General features: G+C 40.8%; 1 protein-coding gene across 4 annotated transcripts in view; it reads left to right on the top strand.

The window, feature by feature from the left end:
- Window positions 1-19,142, top strand: part of ANKS1B (ankyrin repeat and sterile alpha motif domain containing 1B) — a 624,779-nt gene that overhangs the window by 140,901 nt on the left and 464,736 nt on the right. For all 4 annotated transcript variants that reach the window (XM_038756218.1, XM_038756216.1, XM_038756217.1 and 1 more), the window contains exon 9: window positions 11,318-11,461. In XM_038756218.1, coding sequence (XP_038612146.1) covers window positions 11,318-11,461 — 144 coding nt within the window. The remainder of the gene's footprint in view (window positions 1-11,317; window positions 11,462-19,142) is intronic.

The following is a 19,142-nucleotide window of genomic DNA, read 5'->3' as shown; positions in this document are numbered from 1 at the left end:
CCCATAACTTTTGTGTATATTATCATACATGGATTTGAATGGAAAGTTACTTTCTCGGTCATCAGATATGCTTAAAATCAATACTGCTAACTATCATTTGCAGCTCTTTCATTATCCAACCAAATAATTAAAAATATAACTTTCCCCGCAGCAAATGATGTGGATTATGGAAATTACCCACCAGCACAGATCCTTTGTTTAGACCATCTGTTCCAGGTCCCTCAGAAAACACCATGTCCTTATTTGCCCCTTGATTGTTTGGGCTTTCACTTCGATCGCCCGAGCTCCTAACTCTCTCTTCTCACCTTTTTCCATTTTGCACTCTGGCATCATTATGATGAGTTTTGTTTCTGTGGCACAGAACACTAAGTGCAAAACCTCTGTTCCCTCTTTTTATTCATTTTGACATCATTTCTCAATATTTCATGCTTGAATTGCATGATTTGTTCTACTGCATTTCTCTAAATGGTACAAGATTGCTTTATCTCCTACATTATATTTCAAACATCCCACCTGTTACGCATTCCTTTATAAAATGCCAAGAGTATCTTTTCTCATTCTCTCTGATGGCATCCTGAATAAAGGTACCAGGGAGAAAGTAAGAGGGGAAGTAAGAGAAGCAGCATGGCCTAGTGCATAGAGCACTGGCCTGGGAGGGCCTGGGTTCTACCACTGCCACTTATCTGCTGTGTGACTTTGGGCAAGTCACTTAACTTATTTATTTATTTATTTTACTTGTACATATCTATTCTATTTTATTTTGTTAGTATGTTTGGTTTTGTTCTCTGTCTCCCCCTTTTAGACTGTGAGCCCACTGTTGGGTAGGGACTGTCTCTATATTTTGCCATTTTGTACTTCCCAAGCGCTTAGTATAGTGCTCTGCACACAGTAAGTGCTCAATAAATAAGATTGATTGATTGATAACTTCTCTGTGTCTGTTACCTCATCTGTAAAATGAGGATTAGGACTGTGACCCCCATGTGGGACATAGACTTTGTCCAACCTGATTAGCTTGTACCTACCCAAGCACTTATAACAGTGGTTGACACGTATGAAGTGCTTAACAAATACTTTATTATTATTATTATTATTACTATTATTATTATTGGAATGAGCCAGTAAGTTTGAGAAAATGGAGTTGCGGGGTTGCGCGGGGGGGGAAGGGGGAATGAAAGCCATGGCAATTGAAAGGCAGAGTGAGTGTTACCTATATATCGGGGAGAAGGAAGCTTGCAACCTTGGTGTTATCCTTATCTCATGTCTCTTCTTGAACCCGCATATTCAGTTACTCAAAATCCTGTCAGGTTTACCTTCACAACATCTCCAGAGTTGGCCCTTTGCTCTCCATCCAAACTGCTACCACATTCGTCCAAGCACTTGACATATTTCTTTTTCCCACTGAACCACTCTCCACTCTGACCTCCCTACCTCCAGACTCTCCCCTCTCAGTTGTGTTTCACTCTGCTACCCATATCATTTTCTAAAACATTATTCTGCACACGTATCCCCACTTGTCAAAAACTTCCAATCGTTGCCCTTCCATCTCTAAATCCGACAGAAACTCTTCACCATCAGCTTTAAGGAACTCATTCAACTGTCTCCCTCATGCCTGTCCTTGCTCCTGTCCAACTACAACCAGCCCACTTACTGTGCATCAATTTAGTTTTTCACATTGTCAACCCCCAACTCATGTCCTCCTTCCTGCCTGCAACTGCCTCCCACTTCATGTATGACAGGTTACCACTCTCACCATAATAATAATAATTGTGGTATTTGTTAAGCACTTACTAATCTAATCCCGGCTCCACCACTTGTCTGCTGTATGACCTTGGGTCTGTGCCTCACTTGTCGCATCTGTAAAATGGGGATTAAAAAATGTGAGCCCCACATGGGATGACCTGATTACCCTGCCCAGCGCTTAGAACAGTGCTTGGCACATAGTAAGCACTTAACAAATACCATTATTATTATTTTTTTATTGTTATTATTGCTATGTGCCAGGCACTGTACTAAGCACTAGAGTAGATTCATGGTAATTGAGTTGGATACAGCCTCTGTCTCACACTGGTTTCACAGTCTTAATCCCCATTTTGCAGATGAGGTAACTGAGGTACGGAGAAGTTGAGTGACTTGCCCAAGTTCACACAGCAGACAGCAGAGCTAGGTTTAGAACCCAGAGCCTTCTGACTCTTAGGCCCATGTTCTATCAGTTAGGCCATTCTGCTTCTCATCAGAACTGCACTGAAACAATTTCTCTTCCAAGAAGTCTTCCCTAATTATTCTTTCATTTTCTTACCATATTTTCCCTCTCTGTGCTTTGCCTGTACCCTTGGGTCTGTACCCCTTAAGCAGTTTGATACCCAACTCATGGTCCTTATACTTAAAAGTACTTATCCGTATACTCTGCCATTTCCCATGTCAGTATTTTATTTTAATATTAGTTTCCCCCTCTAGGCTGTATTCTGTCTGTAGGCAGAGATCGTCTAGCAGTTCTGTTATACTCTCCCAAGTGCTTGGTGTAGTGCTCTGCACTATACCTCATATTGTAAGCTCATTGTGGGAAGGGACCATGACTTCCAACTCTGTTATATTGTAATAATAATAATAACAATGGCATTTATTAAGCACTTACTATGTGCAAAGCACTGTTCTAGGCGCTGGGGAGGTTACAAGGTGATCAGGTTGTCCCACAGGGGGCTCACAGTTTTAATCTCCATTTTACAGATGAGGTAACTGAGGCACAGAGAAGTTGAGTGACTTGCCCGAAGTCACACAGCTGACAATTGACTGAGTTGGGATTTGAACCCAAGACCTCTGACCCCATGCTCTTTTCCACTGAGCCATGCTGCTTCTCATTGTACTCTCCCAAGAGCTTGGTACAGTGCTCTGCACTCAGTAAGTAGTCAATAAATATGACTGCATTAGTCTCAACTAATGCTTTTTCTAGGTAAAAAAGAAAAACAGTTGATGGGTGACTTCAAGATCTTTTTACTGTATGGTAGCTGATAAGCCAAAGCTATTGTGCTTTAGTCATAGTTCTGGGTTATTTTTCCCAGCTCCAGTAACTTGCACGTGTTCATCTTGAAACTCATCTGCAGCCTTTATATGCAGCTGTATGAGATCTTCTTGCAGTTCATGCCCATTAACTCAGAAAGCTAGTTCTTCCAGGCCTCTTTCATCTGCTGTACGTTCTGAAGAGCTTAATCCAGTGCTTTGGACTCTGTAAAGAATCAATAAATAGAATTGATGGGTCGGTGTGGCTCCAGACTACATACTTGGACATCTCACTGTTCACTCTACACTCCAGATTATTTATGAAAACATTAAAGCTGGTGTGACACCAGACCCTGTGTCTATACTTATACAGCTAAAAAAGTGACCATTGATCTTTACCCATTTTTTTCCATCTTTCAGCCAGTTTCCTTTCTAGGATTCTAAGTTCCTTGTGGGTAGGGATCATGTCTACCAACTCTATTTCTTTTGTACTCCTCCAAGTGCATAGTGCAATGCTCTGCAGGCAGTAAGTGCTCAATAAAGACCATTGACTGAGTGACAGATAGTACCTCCTGTTGTATGAAAAGTCTTTAAAAAATTGTGGTGCCTAATTTTCCTAAAAACCCATTAAAAATATAAGGCCATTATGTCCAGTAATTTTCTCCCATTCTACCTGCCCTGTCGGTCCTTCCAGAGAACTCTGGAAGGTTAGTGAGGCATGATTTTCCCTTGATAAAGAACAGTACTCCCTGTTCTTAAATTTAATTTGTACTTCCCAAGCGCTTAGTACAGTGCTCTGCACATAGTAAGCGCTCAATAAATATGATTGATTGATTAATTGATTGATTAATTCAGAGCCAGCCTACCATTATGGCATTGCAGGAGCCATTTCCATAACCCATTTCTGAAACCCTAGAGTTATAAGCTCCCCAAAGACAGGGACTGTGTTTTATAGCTTTAGTGTAGCTCCAAGTGACCAGGATAGTGTTCTGAATATATAAAAAAGGATTCAATAAATGGTACTTCTAGTTCTAGCAATTCTGAAATTTCCCCTCCATGTTCCTGGGGAACCTTCTAATAGGTAGCATCTGGGCATAGGGATTTGGGTGTATCTAATTTTTCTACTTGATCTAAAACATTCTGGACATTTATCACATTCAGTCCCAAACCTATGATGAGCCTGCTTCAGTCTTCATTGAGTAAAATTTTAGGAAGGTTTTCACACCCAAATTATCTTCGGGAGCAAATAATTCACTGAGCCTTTGTGCTAACTCCCTTTTATTTCTAAAAATCATAATCAGTGCTTCCCTTAGCTTCTTGCTTTCATTATATTTGAAAAAGTTTTTATTGCTTCTGGCATTTCACTAAATTTTTCTGTCCCCATTTCTGTTCTCTTTCAGCAAGTAAGCTTTAAAGTTTTAGAGTGACTCTTTCCTTCTGGTAAACTGTTTTATTTAACCAGTTGGACACTCAGGGCGTCCTTTGTATTACTCTGTCCTTTCCCATGAGAGACACATTTTCCCTCAGCCCCCAACATATTTTACAACATCTTTTAGGTTTCTTGTAAGTTCTGTTCTTTTTTAACTACAGTCATTTCTTCCATAATGTGCATTTTTACTCTATGTTTTGGATAAAATGCGGCTGGAGAACTTGCTTCAGTCTGGCTAGAACACAATAGGATGTTGGAAGAAATAATTCTGTGATGGTAGCCAGTACTTTTTAAGAGGCATCTAGTTCCTTCTTCAGGACCATCTCACCCATATTTGACAGTTTGAGTACCACCAGGACCATAATCTCAGCATCGCTGGCATATCAGGTCAAGGTGTGCATGTTACAATGCAAGTTTTTTGTAATGCGGAGTTGGTCAAGAATATAATCTCTGCCGTAATTTTTGTACTTTCAGCGTCTACCCAAATTACAACATGTCCTTACATAATTTCCTTTTATAAGACTTTTTAACCTCTGTTGTTTTTTGTCCTTTCCTCCGAGGTAGGAACTTTACTTTTAATCATATTGTGATTACTATTCCATGTACTCTCCCACATATGTCTCTGCCCTCAGATTCTAGCCACAGCTTTTTTAATGAGCACTTATGCTGTGTAGAGCACTGAAATAAGTGTTTAGGTAAATATAATAGAGTAGGGTAGACATGATTCCCTATCCTCAAGAATCTTTCAAACTAACTGGGCTTGGGTGTTATTCATATTATTTTTCCAGTCCAAAAATCTCCACTTGTCCCTTTGATGGCATGTGCAGTCAACTATTAAAAGAAAATCAAAGCTTCATACCATTACCGTGGACATATTATTTTTATTATTGTATTTCACTATGTGTCAAGCACTCTCCTGTGCAGTGAGGTAATTACAGATAATCAGATTGGACACAGTTCCTTTCCCACATGGAGATCACAATTAGGAGGGAATACAGGCATTGAATTCCCATTTTACAGGTAGGGAAACTGAGGCACAGAGAAGTTAAGGCACTTGTCCAAGGTCACACAGCAGGGCAAGTGGAAGAGACAGGATTAGAACCCGAGTCTCTTGGGCAGCAGCCTTGCTCTTGCCATTGAGTCTTGTTGCTTTGGTCAGTCACGGAATAGTATATCTTTATCATCTTTTTTGTTTAAGAATGGAATTCTACCTGGTAGTACTAGTAGTAGCATTTTTAAGTGACTTTTGGAGCAGTGCAAAATACGAATTGCTTGGGAAATACAAAATAATCAAATGGCATGTCACCTGCCCACAAGGAGCTTCCACTCGGGTGAAACAATGATAAATTATTTACAACTAGAATAGCCAAATCAGACAGTAGACTTTAAGACCCTCTAGACTGTAACCACGTTGTGGGAAAGGAACATGTCTACCATCCCTGTTGTGCTCTCCCAAGTGCTTTGAATAGTGGTCTGAAACAATCAATTGTATTTTATTGCGTGCTTACTGTGTGCAGAACACTAAGTGCTTGGGAGAGTACAATATAAAAGGTACATTTCCTGCCCACAGCGAGCTTAGAATCTACAGTCAGTCTAGTCTGAACACAGTAAGTACTCTATAATACCATTGATTGAATAAATAAATTGAGCAGACACATATAATGAATGCTAAGGAGGGTTACCAAATTCTGACACTTGTTTGGTAAGGTATCTGTTTTTATGTTTTTTTCTCATGTCAAGCCATGTCCTACCTACTTTTTTTAATATGGAATTGATAACCTGGCTGGTTTCCCTTGGCTTTTTTCTGCAGTTGTTTCAGTGGTGTAAAATATCCAGATTCTCACTAGATGATCAATTTTACAATTCAGCCATTTTACTTTTTAATGCATTACCTTGTAGCTGTTGGTCTCAGCTGAGCTGTGAGGAGCCTGCAGTTCTGTTGTTCCTTTTGTATTTATTACTGTCCTCATTTTTATATTTTTGTTTCACCTATCAACATGTGTTGTTCACCAACCCATTCCCTCATTTATTTTCAGTCTGTGAGCCCTCGGGGGGCAAGGAATTGAATCTACATCTCATCCGGATCCCTTTTCCCCAATTCCCAGTACAGTGCTTTATGCACATTAGGAACTACTAGTACTGATACTACTACATATGGTATCATTTATGTATTTTTGCCTTTGTTTTTCTGCTAAACAGTCGGGAACAAAAAGGATTGAGAAACCAGAATTTCTGGTCAATAAAAACTGATGGACTGCTTTAATCTTTGTTCTTATATGAGTTCCTACCCAAGTAACCACTTTCATGGCAGTTGTCGTATCCTTTAATAAACACAAATTCTTTTAAAAATTAAATCAATATTTTCACATATTAAAAAAATGTCCTGTACGCATCAAAGCATAATGTTAGAAATGCTAATGGTTAACTGTTCAGTGCTTTATGAAAAACCAGCCTAGTTACTGCACTGTTGTAGGTGCCACAATTATTCACCCAGAGTATTTCTTGCTCTAACGACATAGCACTTCAGTATCAGAAAATTCCATTTTAAAATGTGCTAAGGAAACATGGTTCGTCACTCGTTTTATAACTGCCCTGAAATACAGATTTTTATTAAAACAAAGGCTGCGTTAGATGGGCTGCCTGGGTTATCCAGTGCAAGAAGCCAAAATAGTGAATGTGAAATTCTCTTGTGTGTAATGTCATCCTTTGCTGTCCTGTTCTCGAGCTGTCAGCTTCTCTGAAAAGAAGCGAGCGATTATGATGGTGACCTGATCCCTTGTGTACCACAGGTGTAGTAGTAATAATTGTGCTATTTTTTACAGTATTTGTTAAGCGCCTACTATGTGCCAGGCACTGCACTAAGTGCTGGGGGAGATCATCAGTCGTATTTATTGAGCGCTTACTGTGTGCAGAGCACTGTACTAAGCGCTTGGGAAGTACAAGTTGGCAACATATAGAGACAGTCCCTACCCAACAGTGGGCTCACAGTCTAAAAAGAGATACAGTTAGGTTGGACCCAGTTCCTGTCCCACATAGGGTTCACAGTTTTAATCCCCATTTTACAGATGAGGGAACTGAGGGACAGAGAAGTTGTGACATGCCCAAGATCACACGACAACCAAATGGCAGAGCCAGGACTAGAACCCAGGCCCTTCTGACTCCCAGGCCAGTGGACTCTATCCACTAGGCCATGCTACTTTTAAATACTTGTTAAGCACTTAATGTGTGCCAAGCATTGTACTAAGCACTGGAGTAGATACAAGATCATCAGGTTCCACATGGTTTTCACATTGTAGGTAAGAGAGAGATAGGGTTGAATCTCCATTTATAGATGAGGGAACTGAGGCCAGAGAAGTTTAGTGACTTGCCCAAGGTCACACGGCGGGCAGGTGGCAGAGCGGGGATTAGAACCTAGGTTCTCTGATTCCCAGACCCATGCTCTTTCCACTAGGCCATGCTGCTTCTCGGCATGTAGTGATGTCACAGAGTTGCAGAAAACCAAAAATATAGAAGAAAAAACACAAGACCTTTTTTTAATGAAAGTGACATTTCCTTTACTGTTGTTCCTAGTAAATAATGTTTGTAACATCATATAGCACATACTAGAGTAAGAGAGAATGTCTGGGTGGCTCTTCCTCCTGACTTCATGGCCAGACCTGGATTGTGACTTTGAGGTATTTTATTCTACAGGACTTTGAACGATGGAGCTCTAGTTGGACCGCCAGGGAACAGGGCTGGGGAACAGGAGTCTTGGGTTCTAATCCTGGCAATACCACTGGCCTGCTTTATGACTTTGGGCAAGTCACTTAACGCCTCGGTGCAAATGGCGAAATGGAGTTTTTGAAGAGGATGTGATCAGCTGGCCTGAAGGATTCTTGTCAGAAGAAACTTTAGCAAATGTAAGAGTACCAAGGCGTGAAATAGAACATCTATCATTTTCTGAGCTGGACTGGTGCTGTTATGGAATAGACTTTTAAGAAATCTCTATCAGGTCTCTTGAAACTTAAATTGCCAAGCAATTTGAGCTCATGTGGCAAGGTTTTCTGCAAGGTTTTCTTTTAGACTGTGAGCCCACTGTTGGGTAGGGACTGTCTCTATACGTTGCCAATTTGTACTTCCCAAGTGCTTAGTACAGTGCTCTGCACATAGTAAGCGCTCAATAAATACGATTGATGATGATGAAGGACATTAATAATAGTAAGTGCTTAATAAATACCATAATTTTAGGCCAAGAATTGTACAAATAGCTGGGGCAGGTACTCTGGCAATCAGATTAGACCGAGTCCCGTTCTCACCTGGGGCTCCTGTCTAAGAGGGAGAGTATCTAATCCCCATTTTACAGATGTGGAAATTGAGACATCCATTTAGCACCAATTTCTGGAGCAAGTAAAAATTTGATAGTGATGATCATATCCAGTTAATCCAGGGGGAGTCTCCTTACTCCAGTGTTTAGAAAATTTGTTATAAGATACTTATTCATACTGTTTGTCCCTCCCTTTAGACTGTAAGCTCGTTCTGGACAGGGAACATGTCTGCTAATTCTTTTGTAGGATACTCTCCCAAGCTCTTAGTATAGTGCTCTGCACCGTTCCTGCATGTTCTTGGGAAAATTGGGAAAGCATTATTTCTATCATATTTCACTCCTAAACTTTCATCTTCCCTTCCTCCTTCAATTATGTGCAAGTTTCCTTATACTAAAAAGCCTTCTCTAGATCCCTCTGAATCTTCCAGCTTTTGCCCCATCTCCCTATCTTTCTATCCAAACCCCATCTCTCTTCTCCTCTCTCTCTCCTACAACTCCAGTTCAGCCTGGTTTATACACCCCTTCGTTCCACTGACCACTGAGATCTCATCCTCCAAGATAATCAATTACTTCTTCGATTCCAAATCTAATAGGTCCTACTGTACCTTTAATCTCCTAGACTTCTTGGCCTCCGTGAACAATTTTGATGACTCCCTTCTCCTTGGAAACACTACCCAGCCTGACACATTTTTCTCCTGGTTGTTTTCTCACTTCTGGCCACTCCTTCTCCGTCTCTTCTCTTCTTCCATCTCTCATCCTCTTAACTGAGAGTATTAAGGATTCTCTTCTGAGTTCCCAAAGTGTCTCCCTCTACACTTACACATCTATCTTGCTGGTTCTGACCTTTTACCTCCTCTGCAGAATCACATTTCCCCTTTCCCCTAGGGTGTTTCAGTATGGATAAATCCCCAGCCTAGAGGAAACAAATAGACAACACCACTATCCTCCCTGTCTCAGAAGCCCACAACATTGGTATTATTCTTGTTTCTTAGCTGTATTTCAACTTTCACAGTAGTTTGCCAATTCTTCCAGTTTTTCCTCTGCAACATTTCCCAGATCCTCCCCCTCCTCCATCCAAATGGCCACCACCCTGTTCCAGGCATTCATCATTTCTCAGTTAAACTAATTTGTCAGCTTCCTTTTTGGACTCACTTTCGCCTCTCCATTTCATGCATCATTGTTCTTCTTGGACCAGTGTTCTAAAACGTTGGTCTGCCTTCATGTCTTTAATCTTCAAAGACCTCCATCATGCATTTCCTTCAGCAGCAAGAAACATCTCCTCACTAATGGCTTAGCACTCCAGCAGCTCTTTCTCTGTCTCTCTCCTTTCTTTCTTTTTTTCTCTCTCTCTTTTTTGCCTTTCTCGCCACTACCGATCAGCTCTCTTCTCTCACAACACCTCAGCCGGCTCTCCTCATTCCTCCTAAGATAACCCTCTCTTTGAGCCAGGTTCTCAATACTTCATACCTCCACCCCATTGTTGACACCCAGTTAATCTAAATGTATCAATCTATAGTATATATTGAGTGCCTAATCTGTGCAGAACATTTAAGCTTGGGAGAGTTCACTGGTTAGTAGACATAATTCTTGTTCCAACAAGTAATCTTTGCCTGGATCACCCTCCCCATACAAACTTACCAAAACATAGTTTTTCCCACCACCCCATAATCAAAGTCTTCCTGAAATCCTACCTCCTCTATTCCCCGATTAAACCCCAACATCCCAAGTTATCAGAGAAGGTGAGAGGAAATCCAGGAATGTTAAATGTGTGTTACAGAAGCATCATTTACCTCCACTGTCCTTTTGATTCAGATATTTGGTCCCCCCCAGTTCCTTTGGAAAAAGCTAACGAGTCATTTCTGCTGCATGCAGATATAAATAACTGGTCATTTAAAATATGTTCACCATGTAGAAAATAATTCAGAGGAAAAAAATTATTTCAAATATGGAAACCTTGATATTTTTAACCAAGAAGGAAATTTAATACTGCACAAAATCTGATCTACAAATTCGACTAGTTGTGGGAAGTCAGTTATTTTTGGTAGTATATAGTATGTGCGGACCAATTTATAAAAGAGCTTACTAACTGCAAGAATTATAATTGGGTAGTTCACTGTTCATATCTCTCTTAGGTAATTCATTTTGGGGTTACTGAAGGTCTTTGGAAGAACAGCTATTCCTTTAAGGTTACTTGGATTAAGAATTATGCCAGCTAGTTATAAAAAAGATCGATAGGTCATCTAATTGTGAAATGAGTGAAGATGTTCTTATTTCTAGGAAGATTTTCTTATTACTCCTCTGAACTTCCTTTAATATTAATCTTTACCGATAGAAGCACTAAAGAAAATTCTTTCCATTCGCATATACAAGTGCAATATTGCCATACCCTTGTCTCGAGTCAGAGTGCAGCATCATGTATCGCTGTATGTTACCTTGGGTTTCTGTCACTATTAACCGCATTTCGATCCTGGGTTTTGGTTTTTTTTTTTTTTTCATTTAATCTGATAAAAAATAAAAATATTAAAAATAATCTTGACTTTATCCACATTGTCTGCTACTTTGAATGTTGATTTAAAACATTTCTTTGACAGAGGCCTTCATCAGTGATAAATCTGTCTCCAGGAGAGTTGGAGGAGGAGGAGGATGATCAAAACGGTTGTGGACCATCAGGATTATGGGGGGCTCTGACGCCCTGTAACGGATGTCGGAACCTGGGATTCCCCATGCTTACACAGGTACTTTGCTCCCTCTAAATGTTCTAAATTGGAGTGTTTTCTACTGCTGTTCCTAACCTCGCTCTTGTTCCTAATGCCTCATTAAGAAAAAAATGTTTAAACAAAGTGTTCAGAAGCAGCATGTTCTAGTGGAAAGAGCATGGGCCTGGGGTTCTAATCCTGCCTCTGCCATTTACCTGCAGTGTGACTTTGAACAAGTCACTTAACTTCTCTGAACCTCAATTTCCTCATCTGTAAAATGGAGATTAAACACATATCCTCCCTCCAATTTAAACTGTTTACCCCAAGTGGGACAGAGGGACTGTGTCTGGTATATCTGGTATCTTTCCCAGTGCATAGTACAGTGTTTGGCACAAAGTAAGAGTTTAACAAATAGTATAATATTTTCTGAATCATATAACTAGATGAATAGATTTTAAGTCTGTGCAATTTATCACCCGGAGTATAGATTTTTTCTAGCCCAGCTTCCAGTATCCCCTGAACTTACTGGATATAGGAGGCCTATTTCCATTTTTTTCAGTTGTAAATTTAACAGAAGGGAAATTGAATACCTCAAGAGGTATTCAAGTCCAACCTCCTACTGCAAGGCAAAGGAGTGCCTAGATTATTTAGGATAGATAGATAGATTCCACAGCATCCTTTGGTGGATGGTTTGTAGTATTAAACACATTTTAAGCCAAGATGTCCAACTCAACTCTGCTGTAGTTTAAATCCACCCACTTGTTTGCCGGTCAGGGGTCACTGTGGCGGGGCGTCACTGTCTCTGGGGCATGGAATGATGATTATGATGATTATATCATCATCATCAATTGTATTTATTGAGCGCTTACTATGTGCAGAACACTGTACTAAGCGCTTGGGAAGTACAAATTGAGTACATGGTATTTAAATGTTCACTCTGTTCAAAGAACTTGGGCAGGTAGATAATGAGGTTGGGCACAGTCTATCCCACATGAGGCTCACAGTTTAAAGGGGAGGGAGAACAGGTATTGAATGTCCGTTTTACAGATAAGGAAACTGAGGCCCAGAGAAGTTGAAGGAGTTGATCAAGGTCACACAGCAGGCAAGTGGCAGAGCCAGGGTTAGAATCCAGGTCCTCTGATTCCCAGGCCCACTTTCCACCAGGCCGTGCTGCACCTTGCAAGCACTGAGTTTATAGTTGTGATACAGGGCATTACAAAATGCACGCCAAGTTTGTTTGTGTGGACCCTATGATGGCCGAAGTAACCTTAGCGCAGGCTCAGGCTGGGCGGTAATGCTACGACCCAGCCCACGGTGGCTTCGGTAGCCACCACGGACTTTGCCACCCCTGTTAGCTAGCTATTTTTCAGGGTACCGTGGGGCCCGTCCTTGTCGTGCAAGGCCCTAGGTCGTGCCGTGAACAGAAACCATCACCTGTGATGGCATACCTCCATCTGACAGAACTGGGACGAGAAGCCAAGTCTTCTAATTCCCAGAGAACTGGCCTTAGCGGACAACTGGTTAGTGTCCTCTTCATTAAAGCCCCTCATATTCCTGAAGGTAATGATTTAGTTCCTTCCCCTAGCCACTCTTCTCCAGGCTAAATCAACACAATTCTGTAATCTTTCTTCACAAGACTTGATTTCCAGTCATACGATCATTTTTCGGTAATTCTCGTAGCCCCTTTTCACGGCCCCTTAAAGGATGTCGTGACCAAATTTGGAAAATAAAATTCTCATTAGAATCAGCCCAATATTTTGCAAGTACAGGATTAGTCCTACTCTTGTAGGTTTTACCTTATGAATAAATTGCAGAATCATGTGAGCTTGTTGTTGGGTAGGGACCCTCTCTATCTGTTTCTGACGTGTACTTCCAAGCGCTTAGTACAGTGCTCTGCACACAGTAAGTGCTCAATAAATATGATTAAATGAATGAATGAACACACCTTACTAATTTATACTTCTAATATTGCCCCAGTGGCTTTTGCTTCTGAATTTTTGCTCAGAGAGACTTTACCCCCATCTAAAATTGAATTGGTTTTCTTTTTGTCCCCCAAGGGTACAACCTTGCATCTGCCCCTAATTAATTTTATAATGACAATTGAGTTTCCCTACTTAACTGAAATTTATGTGAGTCTGTAACAATATTTATTTAAAAACTATGTTAGGTTAAAAATATTGATTTTAATTGAATTGCCCCATTGGACTGTGGGAGAAGGGGAGCTGTAAAGAATTAAAAACTGTATCTAAAGAGCCTTCAGTCAAAAAAGCACTGAACAAAGAGCTTTGATGAGAGTGAAAGTAGATATCTGAGAGCTGCAAGACTAAGGGACAGAGTTTACTCTTGAAATATTCTGCCAAAAAGTCTCTAGAAAGAAAAAGAGAATGATGTCAGCAAAGTCAGTGTCATATTGAAGTGCCAGAGATGAAAAGTAATATGTGCAATATCACCAAAGTTATAACACAGCTTAAGATATATTTATCTAGCTTATATACCAGTTTCATCACTATCTCGTACTCGGATTGCGGTGATAAGTATTTTCTACCTTAATATCAAAATCTGCCCAACGAGTATGTGACTTAATATATAATGCATGGAGATTATTTCAACTTTTTCAGCCTAGGCAGTAATATTTTGGTAAACTTCATTTCTTGACAGTGATGTCACATCTTGCAGCAAAACCCTAGGGAAGCCATGTAACTTCCATGTGCATGTGGTATTTCTTGGTCATAAAATAATGTGGCTTTTATTTAACTAAGAAAGTTGTGTGAGTGTGTCGAGTATAAGGACATCTAGGTCACAAAGTAGATTGGATTTCCCCTCTCCCCAGTGACTGAATTTGTGCCAAACAAACCCTGTGCTCGTTAAAAAAAAAAACCAAAGCAAAAAACTGGTTGGTTATTTCCTAATAATGAAAATGGAAACAGCCTCATGTTTTGTTTATAAAATGAAAATGTGATTTGAGAGCGGATTGTACAAATGGGCTGAAAGTCATTGGGTTGAAGCCATGTAGAGGCAGTTTTTTTTTGCCTGTTTCGGATTGCAGGGAAACTTTGTTAGAGATTTTGGTTTGTCATCATCATCATCAGTGATATTTGTTGAGTGCTTACTATGTACGGAGCACTGTATTAAGCACTTGGGGAAATACAGTGCAACAGAATTGGTAGCCTTGTTCTCTGCCCACAATAAGCTTACCGTCTTGAGTGGGAGCCAGACATTAATATAAACAAATAATTTATAATATATAATTTATAGATATGTAAATAAGTGCTATGAAGTTGAGGGTAGGGTGAGTTCACATTCCCAAAAGTCACTGATCCAAGTGTTTATTTCGAGTAAGCCTCATTAACCCCTCAAATGTGTCTTTTTCCTTTTCAAAAAGGAAATGTTACAAAACTTGGAACATGTGTTTTGTTGTTTCTGTATTCAGAAAATAACATTTTGTTGTTTTATAATTTTACATCCAAGGATAAATGATAACACGGCAATTTAAGAATGAAGATATTGGCAGGGCCCCCTTCAAATTAGAAAATGGAACTATTCTCCAAGTTGCATTTTAGAAAACTTCCACTTTCTTTTCTTTTCTTTGCAATTTGTTAAGCACTTACTATGTTCCAGTTACTGTGCTAAGCATTGGGGTAGGTACAAACAGGATTGCCAGGTTGGACACAGGCCTTGTCAACAGTCTTAATCCCCATTTTACAGTTGAGGGAACGGAGTCACAGAGAAGTGAAATGACTTGGCCAAGGTGTCACAGCAGACAAGCAACAAACAGAGCTGCATTTTCTCTGCTCAAATGATTTTACATTCAATTCTTCCTCTGGTTCCTTTTCCTCATTTCCGTATTCCAAGATTCTAAGTGACTGGTCAGTAGGAGAAAAAGCTCCCTTATACTTAGAGTGTGAGCCATGCGGGTTAGGGACTGTGTCCACCCTAACTAACTTGTATCTAACCTGGCTTAGAACACTGTTTGACACATAGTAAGTGCTTGGAAACTACCATTAAATTAAAAAATAGAGGAACTACAGGACTGGCCACAAAGTGGTGCTCACAGGCTGGGCAAGGAAAATGGCTATCCATAGGTTTGTCTGTCAATTAGACATATCAGAAGCTTTTAGAGTTTCTGGGGTAGGTACCAAGGTAGGACTGTGGCCCATAACTCCCAAATCATTGGTATTGATAATGGTAATAGTAATTGTGGTAATCATTAATCAATTAATCAATCAATCGTATTTATTGAGCGCTTACTGTGTGCAGAGCACTGTACTAAGCGCTTGGGAAGTACACGTTGGCAACATATAGAGACAGTCCCTACCCAACAGTGGGCTCACAGTCTAAAAGGGGGAGACAGAGAACAAAACCAAACAGACTAACAAAATAAAATAAATAGAATAGATATGTACAAGTAAAATAAATAGAGTAGAGCACTGAACTGAGATAGAAGATAATCAGATCAGACATAGGTTCTGTCCCCCATGAGGCTCAGGGTATAAGTAGCAGGGAGGACATGGATTTAGCCCCCATTTTACAGATGAGAAAACTGAGACGCAGAAGTTGTGACTTTGCCAAAGTCACACAGCAGGGCAAGTGGCAGAGCTGGGATTAGGACCCATTCATTCATTCATTCGTTCATTCATTCAGTCGTATTTTTGGAGCGCTTACTGTGTGCAGAGCACTGTTCTAAGCGCTTGGAAAGTACAGTTCGGCAACAGAATCCCAGATCGTTTGACTCCTAAGCCCAAGCTCGTTTCATTAGGCCACATTGTTTCGTTAATTCTTCAGTATAAGCAATCCCCATAGTCAGTGGAAGGTACTTGTAGTAGATAAAGCATGGGCTTGGGAGTTAGGTGGTCATGGGTTGTAATCCTGGCTCTGCTGTGTTACTTTGGGCAAGTCACTTAACTTCTCTGTTCCTCGGTTACCTCATCTGTAAAATGGGGATTAAGACTCTGAGCCCCATGTGGAACAGGGACTGTGCCCAACCCGACTTGCTTGAAGCCACCTCAGTGTCTGGCACATTGTAAGTGCTTAAAAAATACTATAATAATAATACTTTTGCCTTGTCCAAATTCTAGCCACAAATGGTTATCTCATTTGGAAAAAATCCTACATCATTTCTTACACAGTTAAATTTAGCAGGCATTTCACGCAAGGATTCAGCAAAGGTGTTGAGTGCCCATGTTGCACAGTCCTAGCATAGGGCTATGTAGGGAGAGCAAGGGAAGTAGAAGACATTGCCATCTCTCAGGAGGTTATTCTTAAATGGATGGGACAGGAGAAATACAAATAAGAACAGCCAGGTCTATAACTCAGGAGCTGTATTCCTGAAAACCCTTGGATTAAGGAAAACTACTTTAGTACTCTTCCCCATGGGGCACTACACACAACCATTTCTTCTGACATCACGTTGCATTCTACACAGCAGACGTGCATTTTCAGGAGATTCTTCCTCAGTTCTTCTGTCTCAGTCCAAAACGAAATGAAAACCCGCTTTCTGGAAGAACTGACTGTACCAAGAACCAAAACGTCCAGAATACAAGACAGTATTCAAAACTATGGACCAAAACGACAACAGCATGGCAACCTATACATAAACATCTGCAACAGGGCGTTGGATCCTGATTGCCCTTCATACAAATGATGTCAGCCATACCCCCAGATGCTCAAGGGCACTTATTGATGTGCAAATCCCAAAACACTGCATTTGCACAAACTGTCCTAGAATCCTTATTTCCTCATTGCTGCTGCTGCTCAAAGTTTAAGCCTATAATGATCCCTTCTCTCTCACCCAACCAACCTCAGCTACTCTGGTACCTAAAGCTGCCCACACACCCCATCCCCCCCATCTTACCTCCTTCCCTTCCCCACAGCACCTGTATATATGTATATATGTTTGTACATATTTATTACTCTATTTATTTTATTTGTACATATCTATTCTATTTATTTTATTTTGTTAGTATGTTTGGTTTTGTTCTCTGTCTCCCCTTTTTAGACTGTGAGCCCACTGTTGGGTAGGGACCGTCTCTATATGTTGCCAATTTGTACTTCCCAAGTGCTTAGTACAGTGCTCTGCACATAGTAAGTGCTCAATAAATACGATTGATGATGATGATGGAGCTAGGTTGTCTCCAGGAGACTGGCCAGGCCGAGATGAGAAGAAGGGGCAAAGAAGCAGTGTGGCCTACTGGATAGAGCACGGGCCTGGAATTCAGAAGGACCTGGGTTCTAGTCCCAGCTGTGTGACCCTGTGCAAGTCACTTAACTTCTCTGTGCCTGTTACCTCATCTGTAAAACGTACAATGGCCTGTCTCCCCCTTCTAGACTGTGAGCCCGTTGTTGGCTAAGAACCGTCTCTATATGGTGCCGACTTGTACTTCCCAAGCGCCTAGTACAGTGCTCTGCACACAGTAAGCGCTCAATAAATATGATTGAATGAGTGAATGATTAAGACTGTGAGCCCCATGTGGGACGTGGACTGTGTCCAACCTGATTACCTTATATCTACCCCAGCGTGCCCACCAGATAGTAAGTGCTTAATGAACACCATATTTTTTATAAAGGGATCAACAGTGATAGCTGATGGTTTAATTTCTGACCACAATTGGAGAGCTATCCCTGTAGGACTGTACCTGCTCAGACACTTCTGGTGCTTAAAAGCTGCTCCCGAAAGAGGGGAGGAACAGCTGATGAGGCTGAGATGGTGGCGGAGATGACAGAGCTGAAATGTCCTTTCAGCAACAACAGAGAGTAGTTTGCTGGACAGGAAAGGGAAGAGAAAGTCATGGCCATCCTGAGACTCGTCAGGATGGAAGGAGGAAGTTGGAATGCTGGAATTTGTTTCCATTCCTGGGCCTGACTTAGCAAAAAACCCTCCTTGTTTCAGTTTTCTTTAAGAGTTGGGCTTTTCCTGTGTCTCTGTATTACCTCTTCCGCCTTCCCTCATTAGTTTGTGAGTTGTTGAAGGCCAAGGACCATTTCTGAATCAGTGTTTATGGTTCTGCTAAGATACTTAGCATAGTGCTGAGCTTCATAAATTGTTTTGACTGATTGGGAACAGAGGCAGCTTGGAAAGGGCTGTCCAGTTACTTTAGGATCGTAGCATTACTGAAGGAGTCTTATGAAGGCAGGCTGTCATTTTAACACATCTTCTGAAATGTGGCTTGACCTTGGCCCTGTATACTGAATAAACAGTGGGAAACTGGAGAGGGGAGAGGGTGCAGAGACTGGGAAGATGTATTGGCACAGCGGGGGGAATTGACCGTATGTGACAATGGGACATTTTAAAGGTTCAGTCCTGAAAGATCCATCTTGAAACTCTCCCAAGAGGCTGGCTCCATAAAACATTTTCCTGGCCTGCTTAGAGTACCGAAGGTTTCTGAAGAATGTGTTTGCATGTAAATATCAGATCATGGATCAAACTTTAACGTGGCAGCTTTATGGCATTTATTTTACTCAGGCAGTGGCACTTGAAAAACTAGAAGTAGTAAAAAAAATCTGCATCATGGGTAGTCATCATCATTATTTCTGCCCTTTATAAGGAAATACCTGGCCATATAAAATTAGAATGCATCATAGTACAAAAGGGCATCAGAATTGATTTGTACCCATAAGAGATGACAGGTGATGTCATTCTGGTCTACCAAATCCAGGCTTCTGAAAGCGTATCGGAAAGCTTCTTTTATCCTCCGTTTCTAAGGAAAACGGGAAAAGAGCTTTT

Source organism: Tachyglossus aculeatus, chromosome 14 (genome assembly GCF_015852505.1).
Source record: "Tachyglossus aculeatus isolate mTacAcu1 chromosome 14, mTacAcu1.pri, whole genome shotgun sequence".
In the NCBI taxonomy this organism is placed as follows: domain Eukaryota; kingdom Metazoa; phylum Chordata; class Mammalia; order Monotremata; family Tachyglossidae; genus Tachyglossus; species Tachyglossus aculeatus.
The sequence above is the reverse complement of the archived record's forward strand: the minus strand, read 5'-3'. Positions and strand labels throughout refer to the sequence as shown.